Source organism: Athene cunicularia (genome assembly GCF_003259725.1).
Source record: "Athene cunicularia isolate RWA chromosome 2 unlocalized genomic scaffold, athCun1 chr2_part1, whole genome shotgun sequence".
NCBI lineage: Eukaryota > Metazoa > Chordata > Aves > Strigiformes > Strigidae > Athene > Athene cunicularia.
This window is the reverse complement of record NW_020799095.1, coordinates 110,093,049-110,113,066: the sequence shown is the minus strand read 5'-3', so window position 1 is coordinate 110,113,066 and position 20,018 is coordinate 110,093,049. Positions and strand designations below refer to the sequence as shown.

Sequence of the window (20,018 nt, the reverse complement as noted above, 5' to 3'; positions counted from 1 at the left end):
CCTCCTCTCAGGTAGCTGTAGAGGGCGATGAGGTCTCCCCTCAGCCTCCTCTTCTCCAGACTAAACACCCCCAGTTCCCTCAGCCGCTCCCCGTACGACCTGTGCTCCAGACCCTGCTCCAGCTCCGTTGCCATTCTCTGGACACGCTCGAGTCATTCAATGTCCTTTTTGTAGTGAGGGGCCCAAAACTGAACACAGGAATCGAGGGGCAGCCTCACCAGTGCCAAGTACAGGGGTCAGATCCCTTCCCTGTCCCTGCTGGCCACGCTATTGCTGACACAAGCCAGGATGCCATTGGCCTTCTTGGCCCCCTGGGCACACTGCTGGCTCCTGTTCAGCTGGCTGTCAATCACACCCCCAGGTCCCTCTCTGACTGGCAGCTCTCCAGCCACTCCTCCCCAAGCCTGTAGCGCTGCTGGGGGTTGTTGTGGCCCAAGGGCAGCCCCCGGCATTTGGCCTTATTGAAACTCCTCCAGTTGGCCTCAGCCCATGGCTCCAGCCTGTCCAGGTCTCTCTGCAGAGCCTCCCTGCCCTCGAGCAGATCAACACTCCCACCCAACTTGGTGTCGTCTGCAAACTTACTGCATCTCTAAGAACAGAAAACTCTATTATTTAATTATCACTGTGCCCTAATTGGCCTAGTGATGAGTGACCCTGGCTTGGTGGACGTTCATCTTCCTCCTTGTTTGGCTCATCTTCTTCATCCTTCTCTCCTTCATTTGTAAGTTCCAGGGCTTGTGAAGGGACACCATGGAAGGTGCGGAAGGTCAGGAGGGTATTTTCCTGCCTCCCTGAGCAGGGACCTGTTTCCAGCCTCCCCCATCTCTTGGATCCCCTCCTTCTGCCTGGTAGCAAGAGGATGAGGGATTGCCTGCCTCTTCTGGAGTCTCCATTTGCTCCTTTTGCTTCATGGATGCTAAGGTGCTTCTCCACCAATCAATTTCACTTTTGCACTCCCTAATACTTCTTAATCTTTCAACTTCTTCTCTGAGTTTCGCCACCAGGCTGAGCAGGTCATCCAGCTGATCAGCACACACAGGTGTTGTAACTGCTGCTACAGTATCTTGGGGATCCCTGGTTTACTTCCCTTTGTGGTTTCGTATGTTCTGGGTGGTTTTTTTCCTTTCATTTTCATTACTGTAAAATATGTATCAGTGAAGAGTGACCAGACTACCTCATAGTGCGAAAATAGATAGGAGAAGCAAGACCTATTCACCTAACACCCAGTTTCATAAAGATATGTAGCTACAGAACTAATGTAAACGTATGAGAGAAAGAGTTTCACATGTTGTTATCCTTCATGTTCCTATGGGCTGACTTCAGCATCACAGTGCTTGCTGTGGTGACTGAATTCTGACTTTAAAGGCTAATTCTCCTGCATTAAGAGCAGGCACCCTTGGGGATACTGATCCATACCACTGTCAAAGCTAAGCAAATGACTTTTTTATGTTTTTGAACACTGTGGTTCCTCAGAACCATGTGTTGAATGCTTGCCTCAGAGAGTTAACATAGGTGGAAATAATTTTGTACAAATATATGTATATGTATAAGCAATACTTATTCTAAGCAATAAGTACATTTGTAAAACATGTATGCTGCTTCACAAATTGCCAAAAATCTCCACGTGTGCCATATAAATTATTCCTAAATCAGTTTCTATGAATTATAAAACATAAGCAGAAGTACTTACTGGTTTGAAGGTGCAGCATTACTGAGCTCAACACTCTATAATACATTATGATAGAGCTTCTTTTAGTTAGTAAAAGCAGCCTGTTCTCTTCAAGTGTTCTTGTATAATCCTCCATAACTGTGTGTAACCTGCATCACTGAGAATATTTTACAGGACTATATATAGCATTTTTAGGAAGCAGTAAATTTTTGTTAATCCTAAAATAGATTTTTCACAGGTGGACCAAGTGGCAATTCCTTTCAAAGCACAATTTGCAACCAAATGCAAAAAGATTCTGTGGTCGATGCTGGCATCAGCTACTTGTGAGGACTCTGAGACACTTCTCGAGTCATGGCACAGAACTATCATGCCTTGACAGCAGACCAAGATGAGAACTCAGTATACTCTATTGCCTTTAAAAGGGAACTCTCAATCCATGAGTAGAGACAGAACTTGTGAATAACAGCAAGCAGTCCAATTTAGAAACTGGGGGCCAAGGTAATAGCATATACTGAAAATATCACCAGTTTCACAATTTACATACATTCTGACATAGTTATTCCATGGTTAGTCCATGTTTTGAGAAATGCCCTGTGTGAGAGCCGAGCAACCAGGCCTGTGAAAAACTAAGACAAACAGCCTGGGAAAGCAAAAGTTGAGGCTGATTGAAGATTTGCCTCAAACACTCGCAAGACAAAACTATGAGTCACAGGGTGCTTTCTGTGGAGGCCGAAGCTGATAAGGCTGCCCGATGTATCTGGGGGAGAGAGCCCTGTGGAGATGGGACGGCTCTGCCCTGGGGCACCTGGGCAGATTTCAAGGGCCATGTGTCCGGTGAACGAACTTTGCTTCATTATCCACGAAATGCAGATTAAAGTTGACACCCCTCAATATGCTAACGAGGGCTGTCATGATCATGCGAGTGACATCATCCCATGAAACACCTTACCCCTCCCCGTACATGGGATACGTAGGTCTGTGGGTTGACCTAGGGGATGGACCCAAGGAAAGTGGGTATAAATCAAAGGGGAGAAGAAAGGGCTCTCTCTCTCTCTCTCTCTCTGCCCCTCTTCCTGCCCCCCCCCCGGCCGTCTGGAGAGAGCAGTGAAGCAAAGACAACGGATGCCAGCGAAGAAGATAGCTGCCTCCTGGAATCCTCGCCGGCAGGAACAGCACAGGAACCCAGACCGGTGATCTGTACTCCCCCATTCCCTCTATCTCCCTCTTTTCCTTTTTTCTGTTAAGAAATGTAAAGCATATTATATTGCTTGCCACAGCTTGCTCTGTACTTAGCCAGTATATCATGTGTTCAATTAGTGCATTGTAGGTAGTTAATAAATGCTTGAACTTGGAGACTTGTTGTCCGCTCCAATTGGGGATTTGCGAATCTGAGTCACTTGTCCCCCTCGCTGGAGCGGGACGTGACACCCTGTAAGAAGGCAATCTCATTGAACAAATACTGTATGTATCATGAATAACATTGAAACCAACCAGTAAGATATAAATCCTTTTCCCAATTTTTATTATTAGATAGCTTAGGCTGCTTTTTACATTTTATACCTTTTATAAAATTAACTTCAAAGAATACTAGAATGCAATGCAAACAAATACACAGTGCAGACAAGCTGATAAATTAGATTTAAGACTTCTTTTGAGATGCTATTAAATTATTGTAATAAGAAATGATCAAAAAGAAAAATCCTGTCTTCACTGAAATTAATAGGATTTTTTTTTTTTTTTTTTTTTTTTTTTTTTTTTTTTTTTATTCTCCACCAATACTTTTTAATGAGAAATATTTTATTTATAAGTAATCATCTAGGACTCATTTGTTCTAGTCTTTGTAACCAAATTACTGCCTTATTATCTTCTGCTAGTGTTATTCTGCTATAATTACTCTCTGCCTGCATATTTTTATTTTATATATATGGGACATAAATGTAATACATAAATGGCACATGCAAGAAAGGCTATTGACTTAGGTACTTGCAATACTTTGCTGATGTTGCCCACAGTCACACAAATGAAGAAAATTATATTGCTTCTATTCTTAGCACTAGTGCTAAATCTAGAACACATATTCTTCAAGGGACCTTAGAAAATATTTTCACATTCATATCATGTCAGTTTGCTACTCATTCCCATCTTTTCAGAATCCTGGACTAAACTACATATATTTTGAGATGTCATAAAACAAAATCACTTCCTATCTAGATAATGGTATCAGAAAAGTGGGAATGCATTGCAATTATCTTAGTTTAGGGTATGATTGGCAGCATTGGTTAGGGTTCTGGGGTTTTTTTGGGTCAAGGACCTTGACTAAAGCTAAACAAAGATTGGATTACCAAGCAAACAGAATAAATAGGTGTCTGTATTCTTACTTACTCTAAGGAATATGGACAGAAATATGAGTGTCTGACTAGTCCATTACTCTGTGATAGCTGTATGATTTAGCAAGGATATACAGGGCATTTTGCATTGGCACTGGGAAAGAAAATCTGTATTTTGTTAATGTGAGAGTCTCCAACCAGAACAGAATGTTCTGTGGCTTCAGTGATGAACTAGCTTCAATTTATTATTAAGCAGCCATGCCTCCTCTATGTTAGATTATGCACTGTGGACCAGTTCTCTTCTTGCAAAAAGACCATTTACACTTAATGCACTTGTAAAATAGCATTTGCACCACATACTGCAACAGCATCATTTCACTGGCTGGTGCACATCACCAAATACAGGTTTTCTCTAGAATTTCCATTGACACGAATCATACAGGTTTTATTTTGTAACAGCAAAAGAAGTTTGGCCTTCAGTTGGATGCTTCAAAAAAATCTGAGAGCCTGATGATTAGACAGCTACATCTTAGACCCCCTGTAAATGGTGGATTAAACAAAGAAAACATCTTTATTAAGGAAGGGATGTCAGAGGTCACTTTTGAAATATTAGTTTTAACAAATCCCTTTGTTGTTTTTTCCATCACATCTTCAAAACACTGTAGGTGTACTTTTCCAACACTGCCTCATTTTCTCTTGATATTCTGACTGATTAAATAATTCTTCTGTTTAGCTTTTTAAGGCAATTTTTTATACTAATACAGAATTATGCTAAATTTCAATGGACACCTTTCAAACTAATGTTGTTTGTCATCTGCCTAATGTGATACTCCCACAAGTCAAACTAAATCAAGAGCAGACACCTTGTAGGTCCTTATTTTCAAGAATAAAAGCAATTGGGTCTTTGAGCACCTGGGATACACCTTAATTTGGCTGTTTGTCTGATATGTAATTGAGAAAAATTGCAGTTTTACAAAGTGACACTTTGTCCATACTGATAGCTACAGCAGGGAACTGAGTAGGATTAAGATCTTGTTCATGCTCAGTTCTGCTGTGTTACCAATCTCTGGAGAGTGTCTTACTACAAAAGAATTATGGTGCAAGGCAATTTCCTTTATCAACTGCTTTGGCTTTATAACTGTAAAGACAGGGGAGGACACAGAGGATAAAGAACAAAAATGAGACAAAGGAAAAAAGCAAGAAAGTCAGCCCTAATAAAATAACTGGTCTTGTTCATTACTGAAGTTGTATCAGATGTTAAAAGACTACAGTTTATTTGCTTAGTACTGATGGATGACCCATGAACATTTGTTTGTTTCTAGCCACAGTACCTAAGACTGTACAATACATGCTCGATGGCTTATAATATAGTAGCTATTTGTCCAGTATTTAATTTTCTAAGCATGGAATTAATATTTGTTCACAAGAGTTACATTATTAAATCTCCATCCTGAAATGAGCCTGGTTTCCTTCTACCTTCTCTATTACTGAACTTTGGATATCAAGGTTTTTTTACATGTTGTTTTATTTCAATATGTTGTATGTGTATTAGCTGTGTGAAGAGACAGACCTCAAGATATGTACACTTAGGAAACATTTCTTAAGAAATTAAGAGAAATTCTGTTCCATGTTATTTAGCAGCCTTTTGGTATGAAAAACAAAGATATTTACAATGCTATTTATCGTTTACAGCATATTCTCTTCTTTTTGGTGAAGTTTGCAAGGTGCCTGTGAGAGAACAGATGACTGGTACATTGATCTTTGTTGCTATGCTCCTTGTGGCCCGTTATGGAGCCTTTTGTTAATTTGTCTAGCATCACCATGTAATTCAGCAGTACTGTAATTTATTTTTGGTCCTATAAAGAATGATTTTTTTCTCTTCTGATAAATACATATTTTTGACTGCTGCTGTAATGAGCAGTAAATGTGATGGAGTACAGACATAGCACTTTGCACAGGTAGGTATACTGCAATGTACTACACTCACACAAACACATATATTTGTTTGTATAAGCCGTGATGCAAATAGGCACATTATAGAAAACAACTTTCATATGTCAGTGTAAACAGAAACATATACATGTCTATGTATATAAACCCATACACTTGAATAGTAGACAATTTTTTTGTTAGCATGTAAAAATAAGTTATTGAATATCACTTAAGTAGTTTTATGTATTATATCACTTTTAGAATAGTAGATGAACTTCTATACACACCTTGTTACACTTTTTAATCTGTCTCCATCCTTAATTCCTAAGGTGGCTACACTTGCTGCAAAACCTTATTTATAAATGCTTATCATAGTATCTGTGTATGTCCATACCTAAAATAAATGGTCCACAAGAGTCACATTTGCTCATTAAAATATTCACTTCTGTATACTAGCTAATGTTAGACAAATGTAGGATTTGAATTGTGCTGTAATTGTGCAGGACTTGGGGAAAATCTCTTCCACAGTAGACATTGATACATAATGCTGCAAAAATGGCCTAGGGTAAAATTTGGCTCATAATGTCTAACACCTGAAACAGAACTTTTGTACCTTTTTAGAATTTTCAGAATTAAAAAACCCAACAACTTTTAGCATCTAAAACATCTCAAAAGAAAAATTAGAGCTGGAGCAGGTGCTGTATACTGACACCTTGTCACAAAAGGAGTAACCAAACAGAATCTAGGAAACTTGATTAGGCAGCAAGAAGGAAGAATATTTAAATAGTATTCACAAAGACTAATTAAATTCATTTTTAGTAGAATACCAGCAAGAAAGAAAGAGGGAAGTTCATAAGATGAAGTTATTTGACATGCTGTATTTCAAATAATGCAAATGAAATTGCATTAAATCTGGTGGACAATTTTTGAAGAAGTTCCTGGGGGAAGAGACGTTGTGGGGACACTCACTAATGATCAGATTTAAACTTCCATGTATGCCAACACAGAAAGCAGGTGGCCTTTTCACATAGTATATCACTACTGCAAATGACTACATAATAGAAATTAATCATAGTCGAACATTTGCCAGTGTCTGCTTGACCTACATGTTGCAGTTCTCTTTCAAACTATACATTGTTAATAAGAAAAAAATTATGAGATCTTGCACTGGAGCTTCAGGTCTAGACAGTGTTACAGAAGAACAAGAGCACAAGTACACATGTTACTATTTTTTAATGTGCAGGGAGAGAAATTCCTTTGTGTCTGTAATTACATTTGGTAGCTTACAAACTCTTTATTTGAATTAAGAAATTATTTTCTGAAATGTTGGAAGGATCTGATATAACTAGGTAGTCTTAAAAATTGTTCATTCTCCTTTCAGGTAATCACAATGTTTTGTTATAAAGCAACACACCAAATGCTCTAAATGATAAACTGCTGTTTGGTCTACAAGCTATCAGTCAGGAAATGAGTAAGAGAAAGCTGGGGATATGCAGCAGAAATTGCTATGATTTATGGCAGTGCTGTTATAATCACATCACAGTACAGATTTGTTCTGAAGAATTCAGTTTAATAATTTGTGTACTCATATTTATCATGGGTCTGTGCAGACACAGAAACAATGTTTTTATTGAACTATGATGTGTTTGACTTGAGATACATTTAGCACAGATGACAGTTTTTAACCACTAATTTCGACTTAGATAGTTAAGTATTATATAAAGAATAAATGACAGTAAACAAGGAAACAAGCCACACAGGGTTGTATGGCCTTTGGAAATCATAAGCATAATGAGGGTCATTACCCTCTATAAACTTGTTTATGAGCATTGGTAGTGAGTTTTAGATTTAAAACATTTGTGAAATTTTGAATGTAATTTGTCAGGCATGTTGGGAAAAAAATCTATTAGCTTGAAATGTAAGAAGGAAAAACAATTTAAATATTCTTTCATTGCTTAAATAACTTGAATATTGGAAAAGCTCAACAACTGTTAAAATCATGAGATGAAGAACCTGGCTTCACTTCAGTTTGTTAGTGATTATTGACTGTAAAAAATAGTTCACAGACAATTCAATACTGATTAAGAAAGAAAACTTAAAATACCCGGAGCGCAGTGTGAAGTATAAAATAGAAATTGTCTGAAGATTTAGTGAAGACCCCACTGCATCATATAGAAGACAGGAAATCTCAGATGTCCTTAGAAACTACTACTTGAGCTTTGTGTTCTGGGAAACATGAAAATGTCATAAATAAATAATAATTTTAAAATTAATTATATTCGTTAGATCTGTCCTCTGAGTACTTGTCCAAGATCCCCTTTGAATCCACTAAAAGATTTTGCATCTGCAGTTTTATTCTGGGATAACTGAGAGATGGACTGAATGAATTACCTGACATTGAACTCTGAAGTCTATAGAATATGGCTTTGAGTTAAGCTTTACCCAAAAAAGAGTGGTTGAATTTGGTATGAGTAACAGCAAAATAATAGAAGTGAAGATGTACAAGAAAGTCATGGACCTGTTAGTGTGGGTCCAGAGGAGTGCCACAAAATGATCAGAGGGATGGAACACCTCTCCCGTGAAGAAAGGCTGAGAAAGTTGGAGAAGAGAAGAATCAAGGAGATTTTATTGCAGCCTACTTGAAGAGGGTTTATAAGAAAGATGGAGAAAGAATTTTACCAAAGCCTACAGTGACAGGACAAAGGGAAATGTTTTTAAAATAAAAGAGGTTTAAATTGGACATGAGGAAGGCATTTTTTATAATGAGGGTGGTGACACTGGAACAGGTTGCCCCAAGAAATTGTGGATGTCTCATCACTGGAAATGGAAAGATAATAGCTTGCAGTGATTTTTCAAATACTGATTGTAAAAAAACATAGAATTTATAAAGAATTAGATGTGATTTTTTTTTTCATTGAGTTTTTGTCTTTAATACAGAATTTGTTAATTCATGTGACAACTGCTAGGACTTTTGTACCATCTTAATGCACAAATGTTTATATAAATGTTAACAAGATACATATAATTTAAATTTATTAATATTTTATTGTCCTGCAAACTGTTTTCCATTTTTCATTGTTTTATCAGATTTTTTTTTGGAAAAGAGATTTTGAGCTCCTGATTTATATGAACTCCTTCATCAGGTGGAGAAATTATACTTTTAGCTTATGTGATGAAAGACTTCTAGTTTATGTTTCAGTTCATGCGAGTATAACAATATTGCTGAAGACCATTACTAGCATACACACACAATCTACACCTGCCATCATCATAATGAAGATAGGTGAATAAATTTTTGTCTGAGAGAATTTATCTTTCCACAAAATGATGGAGAGTAGGTAATGGGTTTCCTGTGTAGATGCTCATTAAAATGTGGTTGACACACTTAGGGCAGATTCGAGACAAATTTTCCTCCCATAGCTTGTTTGACAATTTCAACTGTAGCAGCCACTTGGCAACAGATTATGTTGCATTATACAGTATTGCTTCTCTTCTAATGCAATTGTATTAGAGCCATCCTTACCATCTCACACTGCCTAATGTCTGATTATCTAACAAAACAGTATGTCCTCTGTTTTACCAATGGCACCATACATTACGCTAACTTACAAAATAATTAAGGGGCAACACTGCAGGTAGGTATTTGAGGACACTAATATCATTCTGCTTAAAACACTGAAAGTTTTAAGGTAACAAAATCTGCTTCAAAATAATATGCAGAGAAGTTAGAAATAATAATTTTATCTATTTTATATGTAAACATTTTCAATGTAAAATATGTTTTGGTGAATGTTATGCAGTAGTTTACTTATGCTTATGCAATTTATTTAAGTGACTATGTATCAGAAGCCTGAAAACATTTTTTAAGGAATCTGTTGATACCATAAATTTTGTTCTAGCAGATTAGAAAACTGTGGAGAGTTTCTAATTCGATTTCACAGAATTAAAGAATCACAAAATTGTCTAGGTTGGAAAAGACCTTGAAGATCATCCAGTCCAACTATTAACCTGACAGTTCCCAACTACACCATGTCCCTCAGCTCTATGTCAACCTGTCTCTTAAACACCTCCAGGGATGAGGATTCCACCATTGCCCTGGGCAGCCCATTCTAACGCCCAACACTGTTCTGTAAAGAAATGCTTCCCAGTATCTAGTCTAAACCTTCCCTGGCGCAACTTGAGGCCATTACCTCTTGTCCTATCGCTTGTTACTTGGTTAAAGAGACTCATCCCCAGCTCTCTGCACCCTCCTTTCAGGGAGCTGTAGAGGGCGATGAGGTCTCCCCTCAGCCTCCTCTTCTCCAGACTAAACACCCCCAGTTCCCTCAGCCGCTCCCCGTACGACCTGTGCTCCAGACCCTGCACCAGCTTCGTTGCCCTTCTCTGGACACGCTCGAGTCATTCAATGTCCTTTTTGTAGTGAGGGGCCCAAAACTGAACACAGGAATCGAGGGGCGGCCTCACCAGTGCCGAGTACAGGGGTCAGATCCCTTCCCTGTCCCTGCTGGCCACGCTATTGCTGACACAAGCCAGGATGCCATTGGCCTTCTTGGCCCCCTGGGCACACTGCTGGCTCCTGTTCAGCCGGCTGTCAATCAACACCCTCAGTTCCTCTCTGACTGGCAGCTCTCCAGCCACTCCTCCCCAAGCCTGTAGCGCTGCTGGGGGTTGTTGTGGCCCAAGGGCAGCCCCCGGCATTTGGCCTGATTGAAACTCCTCCAGTTGGCCTCAGCCCATGGCTCCAGCCTGTCCAGGTCTCTCTGCAGAGCCTCCCTGCCCTCGAGCAGATCAACACTCCCACCCAACCTGGTGTCACCTGCAAACTGACTGAGGGTGCACTCGATCCCCTCGTCTAGATCATCAGTAAAGATGTTAAACAGGAGTGGCCCCAAAACCGAGCCCTGGGGGACACCACTCCTGACTGGCCGCCAACTGGATTTAACTCCATCAACCACAACTCTTTGGGCCCAGCCATCCAGACAGTTTTTTACCCAAAGTGTGTGCCCATCCTAGCCATGAGCAGCCAGTTTCACCAGGAGAATGTTGTGGGAAACGGTGTCAAAGGCCTTACTGAAGTCAAGGTAAACAACATCCACACCCTTTCCCTCATCCAATAGTCGGGTCATTTTGTCATAGAAGAAGATCATGTTTGTCAGGCAGGACCTGCCTTTCATAAACCCATGCTGACTGGGCCTGATCCCCTGGTTGTCCATTATATGACTTTTAATGGCACCTGAGATGACCTGCTCCATGACCTTCCCTGGCACTGAGGACACACTGACAGGTCTATAGTTTCCTGGATCCTCCTTTCTGCCTCTCTTGTAGATGGGGGTCACATTTGCCACCCTCCCATCCAATGGGACCTCCCCAGTTAGCCATGATTTCAGGTAAATCATGGACAGTGGCTTGGCGAGCACATCTGCCAACTCCCTCAGCACCCTTGGGTCTAACCCATCCGGTCCCACAGACTTGTGTGCATCCAAGAGGTGCAGCAGGTCTCTGACCACCTCCTCTTCAACTGTGCTGACCTCAGCCTGCTTCCCCTCCCCATCTCCCAGCTCATGAGGCTGGGTGTGCAGGGAACAGCCAGTTCCATTGCTAAAGACTGAGGCAAAGTAGGCATTGAGCCACTCAGCCTTTTCCTCATCCTTAGTTACCATGTTTCCTTCTGCATCCAATAAAGGAGGGAGATTTTCCCTATATTCCTTTTGCTGTTACCAAATTTATGAAAATATTTTTTGCTATCAACAGCTGTAGCCAAGTTGAGCTCTAGCTGTGCTTTGGCTCTCCTAATGTTCTCCCTGCATAACTTCACTACATCTTTATAGTCTTCATAAGAGACCTGGCCCCTCTTCCAAAGGCAATAGATTCTCCTTTTGTTCTTGAGATCTAGCCAAAGGTCCCTGTTTAGCCAGGCCAGTCTCCTTCCCCGCCTTCTTGGTTTTTGGCACACGGAACAGCCTGCTCCTGTGACACTAAGACTTCGCTCTTGAAGTATGACCAGTCTTCCTGGACTCCCATATCCTTCAAGGCAGCATCCCAATGGATTTTGTTGATCAGTCTTTTGAACAGGTCAAAGTTTGCCCTCTGGAAGTCTAAGATGGAAGTTTTACTAACCCCTCTCTTTGTTTCTCCAGTGATCAAAAACAATCATCTCATGATCACTGCACCCTAGATGTCCTCCTGATTTGCCTATGTGTGACTTCCATTCAAGTCAAAATTGTGTATCTGTATTTGCCTATAAAAAAACCTTAACTTTGAAGGGAGCTGCACAGTCTGTGTTGGTTTTGTTAGACTTTTTTATTTCTGGATGATGTGCTTTTTAATTGGTAACAGAAGAATATAACAAGTTTCGGGGCACCAAAAGAATTGCATTATATGTTCAACAAAACTTTTGTAAGATGAATGAAGGAGTTTTCCCAAAGATTGGTAAGCAGTGATAGGAAGACCTGCAAGACAGTATGACTAGCATATGTGACACACAACTCTCTGTCAATTGCCAGAAGAGTCTCCAATAAGTTTTTTCATATTGCTTATAGAACTAAAATATTTATGATTCTTGTGGGGTTTATGCATTAAAGGCTCCGTTTTGGGAGGTCTGGTTTTATAAGTGAGAAAGAACAAAATAGGTCTTGGTGTCTTCATATTATAAGTCTGTAAATTAGTTTAATAGTCTCAGTTATTGCTCTCCATTTATTTTCTTGAATTTCCAGTGTAAAGGTTCTCTATGTCTCCTAAACAGATTAGTATGTGGCATATCTCTGGTATGCATGTTAATAGATCAGACATTTTTAACATAGTGTCTTTATCTTAAACTGCACTCTCTGCTTGCCTGTCTTTCTGTATCACGGAAAAATGAAACAAGCCCTGAAACCTTCATGATTCTCTGGGTACTAACTCCTGACCTTTATCAGCATGGTCCCTCCTTCCATTCAGGAAAATAAAAGCCACTTTAAAATGAAAAGACAGCAAGCATTAATGCAAAATTGATTTTATCAGTCTGAAATGAAAATACAGAAAGTGCAAGAATTACAGAGAGAACATGGAGAGTTCAAGTGGAAAAGGTGGAAGGAAAAACTACTAATTGTAGCACTGAATAAGGGGAGAGAGCGTTTTTTCAGGGGGAATTACTTCTGCCACAGCATACAGCTCCTGGGTGGTGTCAGGAGCTTTGAGGAACAGCGACACAGAAAGGGGTTGATAGTAGGTTTGACAGATCAGCAGGAGCCCCCTGCTCTTCCTTGCAGCCTATATGTAAGTGTGGTAAATGAGTGGTACCAACCAAGAGACTTCTTTATTTCTAGATGTCTAGAGAGATTTCTAGAGTTTTTTTCTATATCTGGAAATCTGCTGTACATATTCGAAGGACATACCAAAAAGGCACCACACCCTTCAGCCATGGTAACATGTATGAAGGCAGTTGTGCTTGGGCTTGTGCTTTGCTATCTGAAATCTCGTGTATGCTTCTGCTTCAGATAATGGCTTTGAAACAGTCTGAAGTCTTTTGAGAATCAGAGAAGTGCAAGAGCTTTGAAGGCGATGCAAATTACCTTTACACAAAAGCATTGCTATAATATTACTGGAGGGTGAAGCGAAATCTACACATTTTTTTCCAAGCCACTGTGTTTTAATTCTGTTACACTGATTTTTTGAGTAATACTTCTTGACAGTCTTATATTTCACTCATGAATCATACAAGATTGTATACTTAAGAAAAAGAAATATGTATACACAAGTATTTGAATTTCAAATTCACCACACCTTGTGCAAACAGTAGAATGGAGTAAGAAGATTAAAAGGGTTCAATCGGAATCAGGTGGTAGCAATGTGGTGGGAAGGGTTGACTTAAGATAGAGGATAGGAGCCTATTCTGGAGAGGAAAGGACATTTTCAGCAATTGCTGGCGGCAATGCTGCAGCCTGTCAAAGGAAAACAGGTATGGAAGAGAAGCGGAATTTGGAAAAAATATTTCATATTCTCCCATAACAGCAGTGTAAATTAGTAGTAATAAAGCCTGCTTACATTTTAGTTCTTGTTAGCAATCAGTGCAAACGCAAACATATGTATGCTCTCAATGATTTGACTGAGATTTGGATTTGCGATAATTTAATCTGGAAATTGATGCCATATTATTCACTTTTCAAAATGAATTCACTTTTTCAAAATATTTCATCAGTTGTACTGAGCTTTTTTAAGGCTGATGGGAAATGCATAAGACATACCAACCATGGCTGATTTCTCTTTTTACAGACACCTGAACTAAAATACCTAAAACATAAACTAAGAATTGCTATAATAACACACACTCCCACACATGAAACAGGAGAAGAGAAAGGCAGGTTCTTTTCAAACCTCACAGATCAGCTTGAAACCAAGAAGATTATTTCCTCTCAAAATCAAGGATGAACCAGCAAAAGAAACGTCAAACTGAATCAGTCTAGGCTTTCATGTGAAATAAAAGAATGAATATTTGATGCTTGTTTCAGATTGATATTGGTATTGACTTTTCGATAACAAGCATGTAACAGAATACAACTTCTCACATCATTTAGAAATCACCCCCAACATTTAAACTAGAGCACAAGAGATTTGGCAGGAGATGATCTGTTTCAATAACAAAAAGAAGTACATTTTAAGGATGTACTACTTATCCCAAAATATAAGAAATAACAAGAAATAATAATAATGTGATGGAAACAAGTCTTAGAACTTCACCTTTGTGGCAGCATCAAAACAGACAAAGCCCATGCTGAAGTCGATGGTAAGTCCCATAAGATGACTCTCCAAAACACAGGCATATGTCTTGCACTGTAAAAGAAAAGAGAAGGTAGTTAACACAGAACACATTTCTTCAAATTCTTTCTAAGACTAGTATTTCTGTGTCTTCATTCTAAATTGTATTTATCTCAAAATTATTATCAGAAATAAGTAATTTGTGTGTAAATAGGTCAATTTATTGCTAGTGTATTTCCAATCAAAGGATTTATATCAGTGATGAAGTTTTCTAAGTATTGTAAAAAGAGGCTTTGCTTCCATTAGGGAAAAAATAAATCAGAATCAGAATTGCTTCAGTGGTTTGCCAATGACAATTGCTAAAAGGGAAGGTTCATTATTTTTGAACTCTTTTTATTTGCTTTGCTACCCAGTAACTTCCTCTAACATTAATATATTCCTTTTATCTTTTTAAGAAAAAAAAAGAATGAATTTGCAAAATATATCTTTGGTATGCTGGGGTGGTTTTTTTGTGTTGTCCTAAATCTCAGTGAAAAAGGTATTATTTCATACCATTTAGCAACTGATATAATTATATGAAATACCTTTTTTGCTTCAGCTAGTGAACCAAAGGTTTCTATGAGAAATCCCAAAACTTTTTCATTCTATTATTTTTAAATCTATGCACCTATTTATTTCCATAACATCACGCTTCGGTGCTGTGAGACATCTATTGGTGTCATTTTCAGTATGATCAAAACTATTGCTGTGCATAAAGGCTGACTTCAGGTACAAAATGACAAACTCGTATTTTTCATTACAAAATATGTAAAAAAATTAAAACATCTCCAAATCTGATGTAAATTCTTTAAAGAAGCAACAGTTATTTTATAGAAATGTTACCCTCCATATTAAATTTAGTTATATTCTTCAAATGTTGCTGTAGCCACTAAATACATGAAATGAGAGTAAAGACTTCCATGATCTATAATGTGTCAAAGACCTAAAATGTAAAATGTAAACATGGGAACAATGTAAATGACCAGATATTATTTTTTTGGCGTTTTGATTATCCAGGATAAATGACATGCCTCTACTTATATTTTCTTTGGGTGGGCTCTTTGGATTCTAAAAGGTCTTCCCCAGAATACAAGAAGCTGAAAGGCTGATTAGCAGCTTCTAAGACTGGACATAGACATTGTAAAGCAAGTAAATGGAAAAGTTAATACCTATATAGGTTCCCTGGTTATTTTAAATTTGACTTTCTTACACTTCAATAGAGATTTTGTTTCTGGAACTGAAATATTGCTTTAATTGATCAATTCATTGAGTGAACTGCTTTCACTGACCAAATCAGGTTCCAGTTACATACAAACAGCTGGTGGTTAATCTTTGTGCACACACCTTGGCGCTCTAGAATCCAGGTTTCAAACACAGTGATACCCATCACTGAGGCTGAAGGACACTCTCTGTTAATTATCAGTGGGGCACAAGTGCAGCATTTAAGCCAGTCTATTGACAAAGCATGGCCATCTATATAACTCACAGAATCTTATATTCACTCTAAGAAGTGAAAACAATCCATGACATGTGCCTTACAAGATGATTTTGTGTTATTGCTGAGTAACTCGTATGTCACTGTGTGATCCACCAAAGGTGTTCAAAAACTGTAACTGTCTGTCAGTAAATGAAAGGTTTTCTACTGCTGCTGTTGAGAGGAAAAGGAGCAACTGGTCTGTTCTTGTACCTTCCAACACTGAAAGAACTTTATGTACTTGACTAGATGTATAAAATCTGAATTCATACAGTATAGAGGTGCACTTAGTCATTATAACTATTACTGCATAAACTGCCAAAAATTTTAATTATCAAATCCATGATTCAGCTCTGTGGTTTGCAGTCATATGGTATTTGTGTGTACATTAGCCAATAAAAGTGGCGCCTTTTTTTGAGCAGCTACGCCATAAAAGTGCTATGAAGATGCAAAGTTTGAATGTAAATCAGTGTTGTTAGAAAACGAGAGGATATTGCCTTTGGCAACATCTCATTAGTAGAAAAAAAGTGTGTAAAGTAATATATTTCACGTGACACTCCTTAATGAATTCACATTAGAAAAAATGTTCAGGTTTTGCATGCAAAGCAAAATATGCACAGTTTTGTAGAAATATCTTGCTAACTTCCTACAAGATGTAAACTACATTTTTATTTGTAGACCTCTAAGATATCTAGAACAGACATAAAGCCTTCACTGAGAATTAAAATTTGACAAGGAGACAGTATATCAGGTTTACAATAGGTATTGCCATCTAACTCCTCTGACCTCCAACCTTAACACCAGAGGTCAACCTACAATGCGCATTGCAGCGACACATTGAGCTGACACAGCTACCTCTGCTTAAACACAGCACTGTGCCTGGGCTAATTAGCCTCACTGAGGAGATAAGATTTATTAAAAACAGGACATACCAGTCTTGGTTCAAAGCTGCACTGAAAAAGTAACCTGCTTCCCAGACTAAAAGTTCTTTCTGCAAAAGGCAGTGCACAGTCTGTGGAGAAATGTCATCTAGTTCAGCTCAGTGTGGTTATCCTTAGGAAGAAACTGCATTGTAAGGTGCAGCCCACCAGTAGTAGCTGATTTTTTTACTTATTCTTTACTCATACATAAGACTAGTCTATGCCCTCAGACCATGTAATCCATGATGTTGAAAACAATTCAGAGAAGCAAAAATGTGAGAATAATAACAGGATCTCTGGACAGTGAGATTTTAGTTCCTCTGGGGAAGGATGTCCCTTGCTTTATGCATGTGTTGTATGCACATGCACGTGATTCTGGTCACAGGTCAGAGTAGGAATGTGAACCTTCAGACACTCATTAACTCTGTTAAGATTTTTCTCATCTTTATTTTATTTAATTTGTCTTTTAATTCAGAGATTTGGAGAAAACAAAAATGCAGAAATTCTTCCCAGGAGACTTGATAATTTAAAATTTCTTCTATGTTTAACAAACACTTTAAATCATTAAAAGTGACTATTAATAATATATACTGTGGTTGTTTGGCTTTGGTTGTTGATTTCTCACATAAAGCTCATGAAAACCTTCTCCCAAAAGAAGCAGGAGATATTTCAGCACTCATTTCTTGTTCTCTCGCAGAATACAGAATCTTAAATTAGGTTCCTGAATAATTCAGCAGGTCAGACAGGGGCTGAAGGAGACAACCCAAAGTTGTTCCTTAGATTCTACTACCTCAATACACATAGTTTAAATTATGGAAAGAATGATATGTTGTAAACCTAGTCTAAATTATCTCTGAAGCTAAGGAAAACCATACTATAAATCCAAGATTTAATTCAGACTTTCAAACTCAGATTCAACTTCAATGGAGACAAATGTTAAACTACTGTAACACAAAGCAATTTACACAAGAATTCATATATTAGGGAACAAAAAACTATAATATAAACAAGAAAGAAACAACTACAATATAAATACACAACGGAAGTGGTGAAAATTTTAGCATAAAGCAGTGGAGCACAAAGGGAACCTGACAATCGTATACAATTGCAAAACATTATGGAAGCTATAGTAGTCTCAGATTCTTCATGTAGCAATGATGTGAGATAGTAAGGAACAAGAACCTCCATTTCAACTATTTTTTTTTCTTTTAATAGATAATGATGAAAATGGATTAGCTTCTCTTACTATTCTAAAAATATTATCCAAAGAGTGACTGTAATACACCACAGTGGCATCACTACAGCACCGTACAGCGTATTATTGCTAAATATTATCACCTTGACTATCTCTCCTCTAATACATTTCTTTCCTAAAAGAAAAACCTGCTTAACTTTTGTTTTAGATATACCTCTGGAAAAAGCTATGAATTAGGTTTAAACAGTATTACATACTTATAGGGAGGCATTTAAAAAAAAAAAAAATAAAAAAAAAAAAATTTGTGACGTATTCTTTAGAATTACATCAGAATAGGGCCCTGATTAATCTCTCAGGGATATTAATGTCAATTTTTACTCATTGAGTAACTGTGTTATTATATGTATGTTCTTGAAATAGTACACAACACATTTGAATAATTCTAAATGGCAGCTTTAAATTGCAGTTATAGTTCCAAAATGATATGATTTCATAGTAAGACAAACCTGCACACAGCTGGATTATCAGTCCCATAAAATATGAATATTCATATGAATATGATTACATAAACCACAATTTTAGTAAAAATGTATAGTTAATACCTCAATTTTGAACTTGACATCTTTTTTTCTCACAGAGTAATGAAAGAACTTGTCAGAGACAAATTATACCACTACTTAGTCAAACCAGATTTTATCTGAATCTGCAAATTGGTGAATGAAAGCAGTAACGGATTGCTGAAAGAAAAATGAGGAGGCCACGACCAGTTATATTAAAAATTAACATTCTATTTTTTTCCAAACTGGCAAGGAAATAAAGGAAAAAAGTTGAAAGCATAAGTATGTGTTTCACAATAGTAATCTGTCATGAGAAGCCTGTTTGTCCGCTTTAACAAATTTTCTATAATCAATTAATCTCAGGAAATCATTACTCTGACTTTGTAATTGTTACCCTGAATATCAGTAGAATGAAAAGAAAGGTGGAAATGTTAAAATTAATCTGAGGTTAGGATTATTAGGGAAATAAATTTTGGGAAACATGGGAGCAATTTTGAATAAATGTAATTCTAAAACCCAAGAGAAAAATCTAAACAAGAAATGCTACAGTAGGAATCAATATTAGAGAAGAAAAAATATTAAGCAGCTTCTGGGCTCAAAGTTATTCAAGAAAATTGCCATATATTTTTTTTCCTGATGGCACAGTACTGCTTCTACAAACAATCTTGCAGTCACTTATATGAGAAAGACAAAACATCTCAAATATTTATTATCAGAGGATATATACTGTTGCAACTTTTATACAGAAAAACTAAACTTACATTTTTCAGTACGACAGAGTTCAAAAGAATACCTCCTGTAAAAGGTAGCAGAGTGCATGAATTCAAAGATAAAAGTTGAACCTTCTTTGACTCCTCCGAGAAAGGTAACATGCATTAAAACTGACGGCAGTGTAGTTTTTGCAAAATGGATCATCATTAGTATATACTAACTCAGTCCATCTGCATGTGTTGGTTTATAGGTCAGAAGAGAGCTAATATATAACTAACTAACAATTTGTCTAAATAAAAAAACTGTCAGTGCTTGCATTCCCAGGACGACACAGAAAATGAGTGCAGGGAAAGTGAGCATTAGCCAATACTTGCACAGGCTAATATGCTAACATGACTTCTGTAGGTTTGTATACAGAATAGCTCACAGAAAATCAACTAAAGCTGTTCCAATCACATGTA

The 20,018-nt window shown here is 37.8% G+C and overlaps 1 protein-coding gene across 7 annotated transcripts in view; it reads right to left on the bottom strand.

The window, feature by feature from the left end:
• Nucleotides 1-20,018, bottom strand: part of SNTG1 (syntrophin gamma 1) — a 211,605-nt gene that overhangs the window by 19,286 nt on the left and 172,301 nt on the right. For all 7 annotated transcript variants that reach the window (XM_026842717.1, XM_026842716.1, XM_026842719.1 and 4 more), the window contains one exon: nt 14,644-14,736. In XM_026842717.1, coding sequence (XP_026698518.1) covers nt 14,644-14,736 — 93 coding nt within the window. The remainder of the gene's footprint in view (nt 1-14,643; nt 14,737-20,018) is intronic.